This window comes from Bacidia gigantensis (assembly GCF_019456465.1).
Source record: "Bacidia gigantensis strain McMullin 20006 chromosome Unknown contig_156, whole genome shotgun sequence".
Lineage (NCBI taxonomy): Eukaryota > Fungi > Ascomycota > Lecanoromycetes > Lecanorales > Ramalinaceae > Bacidia > Bacidia gigantensis.
In genome coordinates this window covers 1,761,723-1,780,484 of record NW_025408594.1, presented here as the reverse complement: position 1 = coordinate 1,780,484, position 18,762 = coordinate 1,761,723, and the positions used below count along the sequence as shown (strand labels likewise).

General features: G+C 42.9%; 4 protein-coding genes across 4 annotated transcripts; 1 reads left to right on the top strand and 3 right to left on the bottom strand.

The window, feature by feature from the left end:
* Window positions 1-4,476: 4,476 nt before the first annotated feature.
* KY384_002831 (uncharacterized protein) lies at window positions 4,477-4,931 on the bottom strand (the record flags this gene model as incomplete). The annotated part of the gene is made up of 2 exons (XM_044811353.1): window positions 4,477-4,518; window positions 4,545-4,931. 2 exons carry the CDS (start codon window positions 4,929-4,931, stop codon window positions 4,477-4,479), a joined length of 429 nt encoding a protein of 142 aa, XP_044672236.1.
* A 5,675-nt stretch (window positions 4,932-10,606) lies between these two features.
* Window positions 10,607-11,372, top strand: KY384_002830 (uncharacterized protein; the record flags this gene model as incomplete). Its single annotated transcript, XM_044811352.1, has 2 exons — window positions 10,607-11,078; window positions 11,251-11,372. 2 exons carry the CDS (start codon window positions 10,607-10,609, stop codon window positions 11,370-11,372), a joined length of 594 nt encoding a protein of 197 aa, XP_044672235.1.
* A 1,291-nt stretch (window positions 11,373-12,663) lies between these two features.
* KY384_002829 (uncharacterized protein) lies at window positions 12,664-13,564 on the bottom strand (the record flags this gene model as incomplete). The annotated part of the gene is made up of 2 exons (XM_044811351.1): window positions 12,664-13,443; window positions 13,496-13,564. The coding sequence occupies 2 exons, from the start codon at window positions 13,562-13,564 to the stop codon at window positions 12,664-12,666; spliced, it is 849 nt and encodes a 282-aa protein (XP_044672234.1).
* Window positions 13,565-15,014: 1,450 nt separating this feature from the next.
* On the bottom strand, window positions 15,015-17,959 carry KY384_002828 (uncharacterized protein; the record flags this gene model as incomplete). Its single annotated transcript, XM_044811350.1, has 6 exons — window positions 15,015-15,939; window positions 15,998-16,175; window positions 16,478-16,524; window positions 16,738-16,921; window positions 17,014-17,755; window positions 17,786-17,959. The coding sequence occupies 6 exons, from the start codon at window positions 17,957-17,959 to the stop codon at window positions 15,015-15,017; spliced, it is 2,250 nt and encodes a 749-aa protein (XP_044672233.1).
* Between the last annotated feature and the right edge of the window lie 803 nt (window positions 17,960-18,762).

Sequence of the window (18,762 nt, the reverse complement as noted above, 5' to 3'; positions counted from 1 at the left end):
TATTTTTTAGCAGTATAACTAGGCTTATAATAAAGAAAATAGTTTCTAGCATCTTTATCCTTCTTAGCTTAAATTACTTAAAAAGGATTCTACTTTATAAGAATAATATATAATTCTCTTTTAATAAATAGCTTTAAAAAATTAACTACTAGTCTAGAAGGGCAATTATAAAATATAAGTTTTTATAATAATAAAGTATAAGTCTTAACTAAAAAGTATTTATTATACTTATATATTTTATTATCTATTTTTTAAAAAAAGATTGCTATTTCTTTAAGTAAATTTAAATAATTAATAATTAATATATTTATAAGTTATAGTAATAAATACTTTTTTAAATTATTTTTTTACTAATTTAGTATTTTTTTTATTTTTTATACTATTTATTTAAATTCTATATAGAAGGTTTAGAAAAGATAAGTATTTAATTTAAAAGTAGTATACTTTTATTTTATAATGTTAATATAGTTATAGTTATAATATAAATTATTAAAATACTTAAATAGTTTTATTTATATAATAAAAGAAGTAAAACTATTATATTTATTATTTAAAAGAATAATAGTATAATTAAGTATATTACTGCTTAACTAACTCTTAATATATTTAATCTAATTATTTATATTAAGGTAATTATCTATATTATAAATAAGCTTATTTAGTAATAAGCTTTTTTATAATTAATAAATAACTTTGTTATCTAATATTACTATAAAATATTTAAAATTAGCAATTTTTCTATAATAGCTTAGTATAACTTTAGCTACTATTACTTTATATTTTAATTTTTACTTAAATATAGTTCTATATTAAGGATTTAACTTAAGTTTTAGAAGACTTCCTTTATTTTAAATAAAAGTTTATAAATTATTAATTTCTTATTTTACTTTTTCTAGCTTTTTTTAAATTTTTTCTAACTATTTAATAATTTCTATAATATTAAATATTGCTTTTTTATACTTTTTAAAGAGAGGATATTCCAGATTATAATGAGAGTAGGATAGGGATGTCCTAATTAGGCTTAGCTCAGCCCTACCCGGCTTAGTATAAGGCCCTACTTCTATTAGAATCTTTAGATAGTTTATAATTAATCTATTATTAACTAACTATATTATATATATTGCTTATTAAGGCTTGTACCTACTGCGTTTCCTTATAAATAGTAGCAATACTAAAAGATTAAATGTTGTTATATTTATCTAAACATTGAAAATCTATATTTATAGCCCTAATACTTAGCTAGTAATAACTATTAAAAGCTATTATTAAAAATCTTTAAAATATTATTATTAAAATCTTTGACAATTTTTTAGCTAGACATTGTTATGCTACTATATTTTCTTCTATTACTTATAAACTTATCTTATATTAAGCTCGTCTTAAGACCTTTAATCTTTAGCCCTAAAATAGTTTAATTATAGTAGCTAATATAGCAAAAGTAGGCTTTATTTAGATATATATATATACTAATAATACTGACATTATATGTAACGATAGCGCTATCTGTTTATTATATAGTTTATATTAATATAATTTGTTATAGGACCTAGCTATTTACTATAAAAAGATAGACCTAAACTATTTATTTATTAAAGTTTATTTTATAACTACTTCTTTAGCTATATTATTAAAACTAATATATATAGAAATAGCAGCTACTATACTAACTAAATTAGCTTCTATTATATTATCGCTTCTAGCTATACCTTCTCTAGCCTATTAAAATTAAGCTCCTATATATTTAGCTTTTAAACCAATATTATACTTTACAATTTCTAACCTCTATATACGCTACGCTCCTCTCAAAACAATTAAGCCCCTATAGCCAATTGTTTTACCTACCCTTATATAGAATGACCTTAAAAAATAGTTTATAAATAAGCCTCCTTTAACTCCTCCTTTAACTCCTTTAATTACGGCTTAAAAAGACAAGCTAACAAAGAACTAACCAATTAAAGAGCTTAAATATAATATAAAGAGAAAACAGAAATAGGCTCCCTGTTTAAAAAAGGCTTCCAAGGCTAAAACCTATATAAAATAGCTTGAGAAATAGGCTATTCCTATTCCTATTTTTATTCCTATCTATAGTTTATGCAGCTTAAAGCTTATTAACAGCTTTTAAGTTAGTTCTAGACGATTTAAGTTACGGTTTTTTAGCTATATAGTTATTTTGTAATCTTATATCTCTAAATTTTAAATTTAATTTCAAATAACCTCCGATTTTCAATACTCCTTTCAACTAATTAGCTTCCGCTTACTATCGCTCCTTCTATGTATTTAGACTCCCCTCCGACGTAATCCTTAGCCTAATTGGCTTAACCTTGCTATCGCTGCAGCCTTTAATAAAATAAGCTTTTCCTCTAATAAAATAAGCTTTCCCTAGTATAATAAGGCTAAAACTCGACTAAATTTTAATAAAATTAAGCTAAAATAGTTTCTTTTAAGAGCTAGGATATAAATAGATAATAATGAGGCTATATATATAATAAGGACGTTATTTTTTATTGTTTTTAGTAGTATACTATTATAGATTATAATAAGAGCAAAATAGGGATATCCTAAATAGGCTTAGCTTAGCCCTACCTAGCTTAGTATAAGGCCCTACTTCTACTATAATCCTTAGATAGTTTATAATTAATCTATTATTAACTAACTATATTATATATATTGCTTATTAAGGCTTGTACCTACTATATTTCCTTATAGAGGATTAACTAATATAAATACTTTTTAAAAAGATTTATACTTAGTATAAAGCTTAATATTATATCCTATATTTTTAATAAAATTATTTTATTTTTTAAAAGTATTAATACTCTAAATATTAAGTTCCTTTAATTCCTTTTAGATTATACTTTAATAAAGAATATTTTTAACTTCTTCTTATTTAGTTTAAATATTTTATATACTTATTTATAAATAATACTAGCTTTTTACCTTTTATAGGTTATCTTTTTATTTAACTATTTTACTTATTTAGTTTCTTTATTAGTTAATATATTAAGTATTTATTAAGCTTAAGAACTTTATCTACTTTTATTTAAGTTTATTATTTAGTTACTATTTTTTTAAATATAGCTATAATCTTTTTTTATTACTTTTTTTAAATATATAGAAATTATTTATAACTATTTCTTTATTTAGCTATATAGTAGCAACTAAAGTTAAAAGTAAGAACTAATTATTGTTTAGCCTTTAGTAAAGTTTAATTTTATAATATTATTACTTAAATATTATAGTAATTGTAATAATTTTAATTCTAATATTAAGAGTTTATTTAAGGGTAAAAACTAGCTCCTAAAGCGTAGGAAAGACAAAGAGAACTAAGATAAAGAACTAGCTTTATTTTAGGTAGAAACCCTACTTATATACCTAATAAATATTACTATATATTAACCCTCTAGTCTATATATATTTACCTTTATATAAGAGTAGTTTGCGATACTTGCTAAGCCTTGAACACTGCTATTTCCGTGTGATTAGAAGGGACGTAATCTAGATTATAATAATTTATAACTAGTATAATTAAAAAAACTAAATACTTAGCGAAGATTATTTAAAAATATATAAAAAAGTATAGTTTTAATAAGTTAAAGTTTATAGAAAAAGAAAATATAATAATTATAAATAAGAATTATATAGAACTAACTATAAAAAATTGCAAGGGAATATAATAAACTATCTTAATGGAAGTTAAGTTAAATCTTATAATATAAGCTAGGTATAAGTAATAAATATACTAATAGAGTCTCCTAACCCTAATCCTATTAATATTGAGTTAATACATAGTGGGTCGCCTATGGGTTTCAGCCGTTTTAGGGTATCCTACCCATTAATACCCTTAGTTTAAGACCTGTGGGAAGCTTGAAAACCCTATATAGCCTTGATATCCCAATTCAAGGGTTTTGAACTCGCGTGTTCAGATGCGAAGATTACTCTAAATAGGGCAAAAAAGTCCTATTATTTATCGAAGGCGTTAATGAAGTGGGCATTGACAATGGTAGCTCTTATACCTTGTAGCTTACTAAATTCAAAGACATCTTGATTGGAGGTGAACTATCTAAGGCTTTGACCCTCACTCAAGACCACCGTAGACATAACTTACTAGAAGTGTCGAATAGCTAAAGGCAATTAAGAAAGGTTAAAACAATCGAAAGCATCAAACATTGAGCGATCAAACTGTCTGTGGGAGTTCCAGCCTTAACCTAATCTATAAACAATCTCAACTGCATACAATTCCCTTTCAATCATACAACGCACACCCTTAGCCCTCAAAATCCTCACCCCACAAACGCCCTCGCAAATCTCTCCCCCGCGGCCGGCGGCGTCTTCCCATTTAGACCACCCACCAACCCTAGCAGTCCCTCTCCACTCCCTCCAGTACCTGCATTATTCCCTCCATGCACAGCACTCCCCGCACTCTCCGTCTTATTCGCCACAAACCCCACCCCAACCCCCTTTCCGCCGGGCCCAAACTCAAACGTCGCCTCCAACGTCCAAATAAACGGGCTCTCGTAACTCAGCGTCCTCAACTTGGTAGTCACATCAGTCAACAACCCCGGATCAATTTTCCCCTTCAGCCCCCCATTTTCATCGGCAGGCACGATGTGTAGTTGCACACACCCAGTGGTCGGAGGGAGAGCGGCGGAGCAGTAGTCAGTCCAGCCTTGCTCGGAGGCGTTGTAGGTTTCGTGTGCGGCGAGATGGGGGATGGCGAGTTGGAAGTCGTAGGCTGTTTTTCCGTAGAGGGCGTAGGGGTCTATGGGTTTGTTGCCCCAGGTTACGGTGAGGGTGTCAGGGTGGTTGTAGAGGGTGTAGGATGTTGTTGTGCCTGCGACGGCGGGGGCTTCGTTAGCGTTGGCGCCTTGGGCGAGGGTGCTGGGGAGGAGGGTGGTGGTTAGGATGAGGAAGAGGGGGAGGAGGGTGGACATGGTGGGCGTTGGGTAGGCTTTGTGTTGGTGGAAGGGATCTAAGATGCTCTGGATTTATTGATGTCTCTGTGGATGAGAAAAGCTGTGACGAGATTGTTTGGATTTATACGGTGCAAGTGTAGCCTTTATATGCAGAGTACGAGAGAAAGTGCCCTGAGCTGCACTTCGTGATTTGTCTTTCATACCAACGTCTCGAATAAGAGGGTGAGGCACACTTTTCCACTATATTAGGAAGGCTTAGCAATTATCATAGGACAATACGTCGCTTGTATGCTTCAAATTTTAAACATTTGCAAAGCCTCAGGATGATGCTCATGGAGTGTTTTGGATACACGGCTGGGAGGCAAGAATTGACGCGACACGCTGAGCTGCAGGCGAGGCAGCCTTGCGCAACCCGAAGCGATGAAACGTGAGCCTTAGATAGCCGCCTTAGCATGGTTTATTTTGATCCTCGTGGATAGAAGAGTTGCGACTATGGTTTAATTGAAGTCAACTTGCCACAGAGAGAGCTGTGCGCAGGCTTCGACTGACTCAGCCTTAATTCTCATGAGGCTTTGATGTAATTTGAGTCGGAGAGTAAACGTAAGGCTGATGCAGACCGCTATTACGCGCTACACTTACAGAGCTCGAGGGAGGAACCACCAACAGCAAGTCTCAAGGAAGGAGGCTTGAATTATGACGTTGAGAGCAACGAGTCGGATCTCGTTTTGGGTCCAGGTGGCAGACGATTGCTCTATCCTTCCACAATCTACTTCACTGACCACCTCTTTCTACCATTAATCCCTGCCGGAATTATCGGACCCACGTACTCCGGCGTCGTCGAGCCAAAGACAGTCTCCGCCCCGCTCGGCTCTCTCTGCGTAACAAACCCTTGACCCAGCGGGGCGCCATCTTTCGGCCCAAAAGTAAACCAGGCCTCCAGTGTCCAAATATCCCGCCATACCATATGCCGAATCTCCTGAATCACATATAGCAAGAGATCCTCGTTGAGGTCCGTGTTTGGTTTCGTTGGCACAATGTGCAAGTGTACGCAGCCGGGCCTGTCGTGCTTTTTGAGGGTGCAGTAATCTGTCCATGAGCTGCTGTGGCTGTCGTATTGATATTCTGGTGAGTGGCTATAGACAAAGGATGCGAAGTCGGCTGCTGTTTTCCCGGCGAGGTTTACTGTGTCGATTTTTTTGTATGCCCAGTGGACGGTGAGGATGTCGGTGGAATCTGTGATGGTGTAGTCATTGGTTGCGCCTGGGCTTGCGGGGGGTCGGAGGGATCTTCGGCAAAGATTGGGGAGGGAAGAAATGCGACGGCGAGGAATAGGGCGGTGAGAGCACAGTAGTGCATTGTCATTGAGTGGACTGGTGCGTAGAGAGTTGTTGGGACCGGGGATCGGGCTTGTAGGACATGCGGATTTAGGATATGTGATTGCGATACTGTTTACAGGCTAATACCGGTACAAATAGTCTTCGTTGTACGAAAGCTGATCTCAAGTATCAAGTTCGAAAGTCCTAGAGTATGCTGATTTGAATGCGATGGGTGAAGATGCGCTGAGAAATCTGCTAGCGCTTGCCACGTACATGCGACCCGGCGATTTATTTTTGTAACTGGCATAGGCTTCTAGAGAAATGTAAGACGCTGTTCCAGATTCAATCAAAGCCTGTGTCTGAACGCAAACATCTAAGAGGAAGTCTCACATTGTGAAAATTGGAATAGCACTATGACGACCAAAGGCACAACATACTGATTAGCGGGCTCTATACGTACCACCATTGATGTTCATATAGCCTGATGTTCTTTTTCCTCGCAAGGTCTACTTACCTGAAATCGTGTGTTCTGACCTGCGGTAAGCCTTTTATCCAAGGATTGAGCACATCCTTACTTTGCACCGCGCTCGTTGGCCTCACGAAAAGGCTCCGATAACCGTGACATCGCAACCTGCTGTAAGACATCTTCGCTCGGGATGCTCTCCGCCAGGTAGAGCATCGAAAGCTTCGACTTAGCTATTCTACTCATGCTTCACTCTTCTTTTCAATAAGAATCGTATCGTTGGAGACATCTTTCTCACCTTGTTCCAAAGGAGGGAGATTGAGACCCGAAAAATATTTGTCGCAAGATAATGATTGACAAGTCGAGCCCGCACTCTGCAATGAGAATCTGGTTCGCAGGCCTTTGTACCGTAGATAGCTTCTGTATAACCTATTCTCATGCGCTGGAGGAAATGATGTCATTCGTGATTTGACTGATTTCTTTTTTGGGCTCCTTACATAAGGACATTTTTGACAACATGCTGCCAATCTTACTCTCTCACGCTTCTGCAAATCACCTCGTACGCATCAATACAATATGCCAATCAATTCAGTCGACTGGGTCGACCAAATCGTTGATACCACCGCTCCAGTAGAAGCCACCGACCACCTATCGGACCTAACAGCCTCAGATCACGACATTCTTACCCGCGCGATCAGGAAAGAGAACGACTATACCTTCGGAGCGGTTCTGATCTACGGCTTATTCATTCATGAGCTCTGCCCTTTGCAAGTTCAATACAAACCCAGACTACGACTGGTTTCCCTGGTTCCCTCGGTTCCCGCCACATTCCTCGTCAACATAGGCGTCGTCGTGAGCGCGGGATTCATCCCGACATGGTATCTGGGCAGATGTTTTGGTGTGAACGCTGGACAGCGAATGATTCAGAGGAAGTATAGGGCAAGTGAAGGGAGGACCGAGTGGGCGTTCAGAAAGCAGCAAGCGGCGGGGTTGAGAGCGCGGCAGGGAGTGACGGAGCGGGTTGCAAGGCTAGAGGGGCGCGTTGTGTTGGGGAGGCGTGAGAGGTTCTTATTGTATTGGAATGGTCTGGAGGATTACAATGAAAGAATGAAGCAAGAGAAGCGAAGGGCAGGAAAGTAATTGAAGAATTGGGAAGACTGAGGATTGATATTGGCTGCGTATGTCAGCGAGCACGGATTCTTAAACCCGAGAGATCGGCTTTAAGAGAGGTGACGATATTGTTGCTGCGGCAACCATTTTACGCGTTTTCACTCACATGTTTCTCTCACATGGCGAGACATTCATCGATCTCCATTATGAGCCATCGCTACATAAAAACGTTAAGACAGTCTGAATTCTGCAAGTGTGCAATATACTCAACACACGACATGACCACTAATCCATTCCCATCGCAGACTTTTCAAGAACCTACAGGAGATCTCTTTGTGCGCGCTTTCCTTGACAATCTCAACCTGATTTGCGTAATTGGATGCTTTGGCTTAGGCAGCAGGATACCCGTTGCATAGTCTGTTGTTTGTGAGCTCGATAGGCCACGCTGGAATGGCAAAGAGCAAAACTTAGTGGGAGGGGAATCGCGGCGGGATTGGGGAGGTTGAAGTGGGAGTAGAAGTGCTCGCTGATCGATAGGGACTGATTGGATGTTGTGGAATTGAATTGGTGGATTCGGAGATGCATGCAAGGGGATAAGTCTCAGGGTTTTGAGGTATGCAAGGGAAGAATGTGCAACGTACCCCAATTTCCTTCTTTTTGCATCTCTCATGATTGCAGAGTTTGTACTTCCACCATTCATCAAGCACTGTGTACAAACTTCTTCCGCCGTGATTGGGTATTCTGCATGAGTCCATGCTGAGCTGCAGACCTGTGCACATAATAAAAGGGCGTTATACACAATTTGGCCGAGCAGTGAGCAACCTATCCACACCTCCTTTAAACAGTAATCTGGCGCTCGACTTGAAATGGCCGAGCAAATCAGCCGCATTCTCATGCATCACTTGACCAGCGCTCGAGATAGGTTGTGAGCCGTTGCCGCCTTCGGTTTCCTTGTCCTATAAAGTGTCATACGCTTCGTAGTTGTCGTCAGCTCCCTCATCAATCTGCGTTGCGAAGTAGATGCCCTCGTGCTACAGGGCACTCGTTGCCGTTATCTGCCAAAGGCCACGTCTGACTCCGTCTTCCAACTACGCAGTCCAGCAAGCTATTAAGGGTCTTCCGTTGTTGGAAGACACTCTCTTTCTTATGATCGACAATTCAGAATCCCATGCTTTGCATATGGGAGCTTCTCAAAACTTTGGTCGTAGTGGCGCGGGTACTCCGGGCAATGTTTGTTTCGTACACGTAGCAACAAGCCATCTCTGATGACACCGCGAATGATGAGACGCCAGTTGCTATTCTCTTACAAGGGACTTAGGCTTGCTTGGGAATTCGTTACTTGCTGAGATTGGCCAGTCGGAGACTGAAACCGCTAGCGACCCGTGCTGATTCTGCGGCTGTTGAGTTTCATGTACAGGTTTTGTGAAGCGCCTCAATCACTCCTATGATCGAATTTCCCATGAACGGGCCGTATCTCCAATCCGAACTCCGCAACTAAACAAGCTTCTTCTTTGATGTTGGTGACGTACCTTCAAAGTCACAATTGGATGGAGGTAATGTAGCGATAGTTGACAATCTTGATTTTGAGGAGGCACTTCGCGCCTTGGATCACACACCAACATCAGGAATCTTATCCATGCGATATAGGATCGACGAGATACTTTAGTGCCGCCATAATATATGACTATGATTAGCTCTGCCTACCAAGTATTACGTATCTGTGTGTCATTTCTAGCATCTAGTAGCACCATCTTCGTCCCGTTCCTTCCACGTGGGATCAACCCCGCGGGGTTTATTTCTAAATCATGTAAATACTTATTAGATCCTGCAAGGCCATTTGGTGGAATGTCTGACTTCATGGGGTGGGCACTTCTGCTTAAGATGGGAGTTGCAATTCGCCTTGCTATACTATTATCTCTGGCTGCGCGCTGCTGTTGGGCCAGTCCACTGGACACCAGACAGATCTCAGCCTGCACCGATAGTGCTGCGACGTACTCAGAGTCATGCTGGGCTGTTCTTGGAGTGTCGGACTACATCTTGAAATGGGCACCCCCCAAATGCGACGGCAGCGAAAGCCCTGGAATGGACGGCTCAGCTTGTTGTGAGCCAGACGAAGCGTGGTCAAGATGCTTCCTCCGCCTCGCGAGAGGAGATTCGACGCAGGGTTGCGATGTTATCAATGATCAGAAGTGTCATGATGACGGCAAATTAAGTGCGGGCCTAGATCCAAGTATTTATCATCAGGTGCGCTATGTCGCAAAGAATATTTACGACATTAACAATTTCTTTTCGACGTACTGGAGTGGTGGGTAGAAATGAAATAACGAGGCCCTCCACGTCATTGCATCCGCTAATTGCCTGCCAGCAATCGACTCGGCGGCAGGGCACACTGGCCTAGTCATTTCTCAGCTTGTTCAGTACTTCGATCCACTGAAGAAGGCGGGTGTTGATATCTTCAACATACTGTCAACCCTGTCGTTAGGGCTAGCTTTTCTTGGTGTGAGTGGAAATTCAGGCTGCACCATTTACGAGCGAGCAAGCTTTTGACCTAGCACCTGATCGCTGACGCATATCAGGCACCTAGTATAGGCGCTGCAGTCGCTAAAGAAGCTCTGGGGCTGGCGGAAAAGTTGATCGCTCAAAGTTTCATAGTCAGTCTTTCCCAGACTCCCGGACTTGTCAAGAATCTTCTTCCAACTGGCACTCCCGAATCGCAAATAAATCAAATTGGAGACCTGTCTGCCGATCTCGGCAACCTTGCCACATCACTTCAAACACAGTTCAACAACGCCTTAGAATCTATCATGAATGACATTCCTACATTCAATGCTTTTGCTATCTCTGGTAATTGGTCGGGATCTAATGACATGTCTCTGCCAGAAACCACGCAAGGGCTCGATTACATGCTCAAGACATATATCACATCCGAAGCGATGAAAGCAAACTCGTGGTTAGGTATTCCAGGAAAAATAGTCAATGAATCAGCGTGGGCAGCCGGAAAATGGGATGGGCAGTGGCCAGGAGGGGCTGCTGGATGGGGAAAACCCGATGGATCGCTGAATAGTGGCACTTTTCGGAGTACAGTGACGGGTCGACTCTACGTTCTGTACTATAAGCAAGGTGACAGTCCTGGTCACGGGGTCACTCCAACGACTGCGGTGCAAAGAATCAATGCTTATGGCTGGGCCAACCTAGAAACCCTGTTTGACGGATCCTACAACTGTACAGCTTCTGGGAAGGCGGGAGGTAGCGACATCATTCAGGTCAATACTGATGGTACCTTGGAGACTGGATGCGTGTCCCGGCTACCAATATATCATCGCTGTTATGAAGCTTGCCCGCAAAGTATGCCTGATGGAAGCTGCCCTTTTGGGCAATCAGACTCATGTGACTAATAAAGTGATCAATCTCAATGACTTTTACATGCTTTAAAAAAAGAGATTGAGAGTAACACCGGACTCATCGCACGTCGACATCGATATGCTTGAAAAGGTTTTCCCGAGTGCTCATTTAGAGACTGTTCGAACGGCTAGAGCACGCAGTCTGGTGCACAAGACGGGTCATGCGTGACTGTGCAACGATGATAGACTTTCACGCCAACTTACATATGCTAGAGACTGTGATGGGAGCTAAGAAATGGCCTTACCCGTAGCCACAAGTTGGCGACTGTCGCAAGATCAAACGGTATTGTCATTGTAGATCACGAGAGATTGCCGCTTGGTTTGGTGCAACATCGTTCCACATACGCGAAGAAGCAGCGTCAATGTGCACTTAAAGTCAGACTAAGAACCCAAGTCGACGATCCTGATATTGTTGCCGAGTCCAGGAAGAAAGGAGACAATGTGAAGGCGCTAATTGCCTACTTTGACGTCGAGTCAAGAATTGAGCCGTCCTCAAACGGTCGTGTGAGGTCATTACATTGGTAGGATATAAGTGATCTCGTCCACGATACAACTTACTTCCCGAAGTCGACGCTCACATACATATTGTCATGTTCAATTAGAAAGTCTTTAGGAGCACCTTCTTTTATGACTCCGAGAATCTGCAGTCATATTTAGCTGAGCAAACTACATAACCTAAGCCAACTCAACGCCGAGGCAGATTAGGGAGCCTCTTGTAGCACCTAGAACGCCGCAAGGATGAAGTCGTGCCCCACAAAGGACGTTGAATATTTGAAGTTGTTCGAAGTGTTGTATAAATAGGAGAGTATTGTCATCGACTCAATTATGAGTGACTGTATAGTGTAAGAGGCAACGAGCGTTTAGAGTCAAAGAGTCCCTAGATGTAGCGAGTCGCTTATAAAAGGCTTAGGAGACTGCAAGAAGTGCGAAGTCGATCATTTTCGTAATAAATAAATTACTGGGAGAATGGAGATAGCCCTAAGTACGAGTTTGATGAAGGGCAGGGTGGTAGTTGAACTTTTGGATAAAGTTGCTTGTATACCAAGTCGTTTGATATGAGGCTTACAAAGTAGCTAGTTGGCAGCGTGTCAGAGTAATTATGTGGTGCAAAAAACATGTAGGACATGTACTCCATTAGTAGTCAAGACTATTCACTAGCCATGATCAGGCAGTCAACTATGACCCTATCCTCCATTACTTGGTTCAATGGGCAAGTCTGACACACCTACAGGCAGGATCTTTGACATACTAAAGACATCAATCGAGCCATGGACCGCGTTTGGATTCTGCTCCACCACGGACTGAATATCGTAATCTGCGACACCAGACTCAAGCAACTTCCTCTGCGTCGCAGCCGTTCCCTCCGGTTGGGGAAAATCCTGACATTGGGCGTGGAGTGCTACACATCAGTCAACAAACAGCTTATGACAACGATGCCAAAGTTGAGATATCGATGCAAATCACGTACAAGCAGCATAGAGCGCATAATTCTGAGCATTTCTCAACTGGTCACTAGGAAAGAGATCTGCCGCGTCCTGATCGTAATATACCTCTACATCAGTTGACTCGTCCACAGCGCCATGAGCATGAGCTAGCTCGTGTACAACCGCCCCCAGCCGATTCAGAGATAGGTTAGCATTGTTCTCCATAGTATTGTTTCGAATTCTCGGGCATTCGTTGTGCGGTCTCGGAAACAGTGGCAGATCGAAAAAAGCTGGACAGAGCAAGACATTTCCGCCTTGATCGTTCGGTATGTCTGAGGAGTAGGCAGCCTCCGTGTCCTCATATACGGTGCACGCCTCCTGATACGCATACACGAGCACAGGATCCGGAGCATCCTCTGTAAGACAATAAATCCTGAATTTGTTTGTTTCCAGGTTTTGTTGCTCAGGTCGTTGGACGTCGACCATGTCTGAGAATAGTTTTGCTACAGGCACCTTGAGGCGTATGCCTTTGAAGTATGTAAGGAAGGCGTCGCGTGGTTGCGTCTTGGAGCGGACTTTCTTGACATCCTCGAGAACATTGCTTTCGACGAAGTAGAGCGCTTCTTCGAATGACTCTATGACTTGGTCGGTTTTGTTGCCGCAGTAATTTATTGGGTAGCCGTATACTGAACCTAGTGCGTGGACGAGTGGGCCCTGGATAGCGATGATGCAGAAAACGGCGAAGATTTTGAACGCTACCGTAGCGCATGGTGAGCTCATGCCGACTCGGAGAATATAATATTGATTTGCGAATGGCTGATTCTCGCTTTAATTGTTCCCTGGACGTTCAAAGGTAGCTGCTGGTGACTTCAGGATCCCCACTCGACAGGACGGCTCGTCGATGGCCCGTTGGAAGCCTTTTTAGGACCACTGCCATTTTGTCATGTCTCTGAGAGCAATACTTCGCTGTTCACAGCTCGAAACGGCGGGAAGCCAAAATAGAAACATCAGTCATCTGAAGGTCGCACTTCGGGTGTCATCCCGCGGGCGTCGCGTAAGAGAATGAAACGTTGTGAAGAATTGGCTATTGGTCACCATGCGCTTCAATGACTAGCCTTAGTTAGGCAGTCGCGATCAAATAAAGTAGAGGGCGCAAGCAGTGGGATCTGCTGCAAATCTGGGGACCACACGCTAGGAAATTGGGCAATATGCCAGATCAATTTCATTCGACATATTTCTCTCCAACAAAATCGACGCAATCGATGTCTGCCCTTGGCTCAGAGGTAGCTTCACACAACTACATGCCTTATGCCGATTAAAACAAAGAGCGAGATTTGCAAAGAACCGATGAATCTCATCCAAAGTGCACAAAGGCTGCGAACTTTTCCCTTTTAACAAGACTACGTCAAGAAAAGTCGAGGACTCCTTCGAAGGGCTCAGATTTCTGTCTAGATCAGCCCGCTCTCTACGTCCATAGGTGTAGGATGGTTAATTTTCAACCTTGTTGGCCGACGAAAATGCCGCAGCTCGCGTCACGAGGTACAGCATGCTAAAATACCACATGGATCACAATTCTCCGAGCACCAAGGGAGAACCCCCGCTTTTTCAATGGTGGCATTCAAATTTGCCACGAGCTCCCATATTCGCCAGACAACTCAGATAGGTACATCGTCATGCAGAAATCGAGTCGCAACTGTGTGCCGACCATGCCATCAAACATACCGAAGGCGAGATGAGGCATTATGATGACTCATGAGATTCACCGATTTTGACTGATTGCGTTTCCTTATTTTAGCTAGGAAGGGCATTCGCTTAGCGAATTCCATAAATTCTGCACAGGAGGATTGTAGCACACAAATGGACGGATACTAGGGTTTCAGGACACCGACTGCGTTGACTGTAGTTCAGCGCATACTCATAGATACTAGTAGATTCAATGAATGAAGCCACCTTTTATCTTGGAAATCCCACCTAGTGCACAGATGAACTAGTCGGTAAGTTGCTAGCCAACTCGCCTTTTCACCTAACGAGGGCAATAGTATTTCGCGTACTATCATAGTAGCAGATTTCGAGTCGTATGCATACGTCGGACGTTGGAGTCTTTCATGATCACCGTAATACTCCAAGACCCCCAAGGATATGAAACAACGGTTGTGATTTATGATGTCCGCGGAGACAGCTGAAGCCTGTTCGCATCTCGTATGATGAGCTTTAGGTTGCACGGACATCAAGTGTAGTCAAAATGGTCAAGTCACCCCCTTAAAGCTTTCCACATTCTCAAGTACTCGGAATGCAATAGCAAGCTGGCCAACTACAAAACCCTCGTTGCAACATAGCAATCTGCCATACGTATTCGCGTCACAACATCGCATAGGTATTCATACAGCCTACGACACTGCAACCGACGAGACGCTAGGCGCCGCCTGCGCCTGATCATCCAACCCCGGACACCTGCCTCCCGGACTCTGACTCTGCAAACACCAGGCCAGTCTTCCAAACTCCAAAAGCGTTGTCCGCACGGTAAAGATAGACGTCGTGCTCTGCCACTTCCCCTCCCCCTCCATAATCGGCCCAATCAAACTCAACCGAATCCCACTAATAATATCCAACCACGTAACTGTGTTCTGCTCAGTCCCGAGATTCCCCAGCTTGAGGATAATGGTGCCGCCGGTATCGGGATCGTTGCCCAAGAGTTCTTGCCCGGTGCGGAAGGAGCGGCTGACGGCTTGACGGGCGTCGAATTTGTAGAGGGAGGAGAGGAGGGAAGTAATGAGTTCTAGAATTACCTTCTGGCTCATGAGCTGGCCGGTGTAAGTCGGGCCAACATGGATCGGGTCAGCGTTCTCGCCGCCAGGCGCGTTGGGATCGAATACTGCGGCTTGGGCTTGAAGAAGGTCTGTCTCGAACGCACCGATGATGTGTTGGTCGGAGAAGATTTTGTATGTAGGGACGTTCCAATTGGGCTTTGCGGGGACAGCCGGATCGTCCGCGGGCTCGTTTGCTATGATGTCGTCCATTGCAGTTAAGACTGCCCAGCCGGCCGTGTGGCCAGTGAAATCTTCGCGTTTGTCGGGAGAGGGGGAGAGGGACATTTCGCAGTGATGGACGGGGAAGAGAATATCCTCGTGGTATTTGACTTCTTCAGTGATGCTTTGAGATCTGGTATCCGCCCATTGCGAGGAGATGAATGAGGTCCACGTGTAGATTAGTAGGCCACCGGGGATTGAGGTAGTTCCTTTTTCAGTCCATGGCTCGATGATGATGTCGGGTGTCTCGGCAGGATCGAAGGGGAGACCGAGCGAGTCTTGGTGGCTGCATAGAATATCAGATTTATGATGGTCAGGTAAGATATATCAGTAAGATGGCCTACGGGATAATTGCAGTAGCTGGAGGCGCAGAGACTGGAAATACAGCAGCTGAAAGAGCCCTATCGAGGTAGAAGAGTAGGATGATAATCGCGAGTTCCTTCATATTTGCTGGTTGTTTCTCTCGGTATGGTCGTCTGGGAACTTGATGGAATATTTGAGTGTTGAGGGTGCTTTCATAGCCTGCATAAGCCTTAACATGAGCTTTTGGCTATGTGTAAGATCGTGTTAGCGTAGCGTAATAGGAACATTATCTTATTTGACTCAATGTGGCCACTGTGGTTAGGGTCGGAAGACGGCATTGTCTGGCGCTTTATGTGTGAATATTCCAAGAATAGGTGTTTGGCTAAAACCAAGGGCTAGTGCTGTCTTGTTTGCGCGTAATAGTCCCCGCCGATACCTATAATTGCTCTGCTGTATGCGATCCGCTATTGCCAAGTAGGCAAAACTATTATTTGTGACATGCCTAGAGAGTATTGAGTCACCGGTTATATAGTCAAGGGTGAAGAATGGCGAGATTTCAAATATGTGACTCCATAAAAATGCACCTAAATTTAGCACATAAAGTCACAAAACTGACTGATTCTCACTTAGCGTTCATTTCGACACTTGAAGTTGCTCATAGTTCGCAGAAAATGGTACGTGTTCGAATTATCTTAATGTATAGCATATGGCAGTCGCACAAGTCGAATAATAAATAATGTCGTCGGCCCAATATCGTGCCCCTGCAATAGAGAAAATGTACTTTGCGGACAAGCCGATGGCTTCCACATCCGACCATGTCACTAAGCCGAAATTCCTTCTAGTCAAGAATTGAACAAAGATGTATACTATGTCCGCCGACTTGAATATACAATCTCTTAGATCTGAGATTTTTTTAAACATAGAGGGCGCATTCATGCTTCTTCCTAGAACAATGATATCGTAACCTAAGTACAGTGGCTCCGCGAAGATTTCCGCTAAGGGCACGAGAACGAACAATCACCCTCCCTCTTTCCCCCATCATAAGCTCCCATCTTACACTTATCGCCATTATCCGTACTCCATTTCTCCTTCCCATACGTAACAGTAATCGGATCATCATCGACCGCGCCAGTCCTCAGATAAATCGTATGCGGCAGCGGACTCGTCACCCACAACGGCTTATCCATCTCAACCGCGGGATACCTCCACCCAATATCATGCGAATTAGCATCTTTGACCCACACCTCACACGAATAATTGTCTTTACTCGGATCGGGCTTCTGATGCTGCACGATGTGCATCCAACACGTGCCGTGCGCGTATCCATCTTTCCCGACTTTGAAATCGTTGCCTAAGGGGACGTCACCCACGTTGCTGGCTTTGCCCAGCTTCGGTATTCCACAAGTCCACGTCTTGGTCTCGTGATCGTCTTCTTCCTTGCAAACGTCTCCGCTGTCATCGCAGTGGAGGTTTGGATCACAGTCCTTCTGACCGAGGCTGTTGACGTCGATATCTTGCCAATTTCCAATGCCCTTGAAACGAAGAACCGGCGCGGTTAGGCCGTCGGTATCGCTGTTGATCCCGCCCGCTTTCGTGTACTCAACGGAGAAGTCACCAATTCTGTCGTCATGCCACTTCTGCTGCTTGCCGATCTCGCAGACTTGGAAATTGTTGTATTCCTTTTTTCCATCGGTGCATTCAACGGACATTTTGCAGCCGCCGCTAGCGTGTGTGCTCATCTGTACGGCGCAGAGGTCGGGTAACTTGTCAAATTCCTGTAACGTGAGAGTGTCAGCGGGCTATATGCGTTGAAGGGTGAAGAGGATTACCCATGCTCTGACGTCGGGATCATCACCGCCAGTTGCTGCCTGGATGGCCTCGGCGATGCTCTTTGCGATATCTGCGCGCTGGCGAGGGATCAAGATGGTAGGCGATGCTTCGCCGTATGTAATCCAGCTACCTGTCAGTAATGCAAGAAGAGCCGTTGCATGGATCGTTTTCATGTTTGAGAGATGTATAGCACAACTTATGCTTGATTACACGGTATTTGGTTGCTAATGATATTGGAGAATGATAAATCTATGTCTTTGAAAGTGGCCTTGATCATGGACAGAGTAGAGGATAATCATTGCAGCTTATAAAGACTCATGAAAACTCTCTAATCATCTTTCAAGAGATAGCTCGATGGATTCAATGGCGGAGCACTGATGTGCCAACATGCCCAGCACTTTGGCGAGATTGCTCAGTACCGATTCGCACGCACGTATAATCTTAGCAGCGTGTCTGTTTCATTACCATCATAGTACTAGATTATTCAAGGAACCGAGCAAGGCCGTAAGAAGGCGTAGGATCGAAGGAATGTGTTGTAATTGTAACTTCCCTTGTCTGCAAATACTCGAGTAGCCTATGTCTTCCACGATGAAAGTGAGACTGAAATCTAGGCGCAGCCTCAGGGGTCCGCATTGGCGCTATTTCGAGTGATCCATCAACTCGCTCTTTGTCATGTGGCACAATGCGGGTAGATTCATCAGATGGCAGCCTTCGCTAAGAGTGAAGATTGCATGATATAAGCCACAGTGACAGCAAGGCCAGATAGAACATCTTAATTTAAGCCCTTGGTACTGCGGCTTACAGCCACTAAACCACCAAGTGAAGAGTATGGTGCCAAGAGATATTAATGGCATTCAGCGGCAGGAGCACACGCCTTCTCTCAGTGCGCTCGACAATAGATCTCCTGGAACGTTGCATGCCTGTATCTACTCCACTGCGTACGGCCGATGACAGTACAATACTTGGCCTGAAGAAA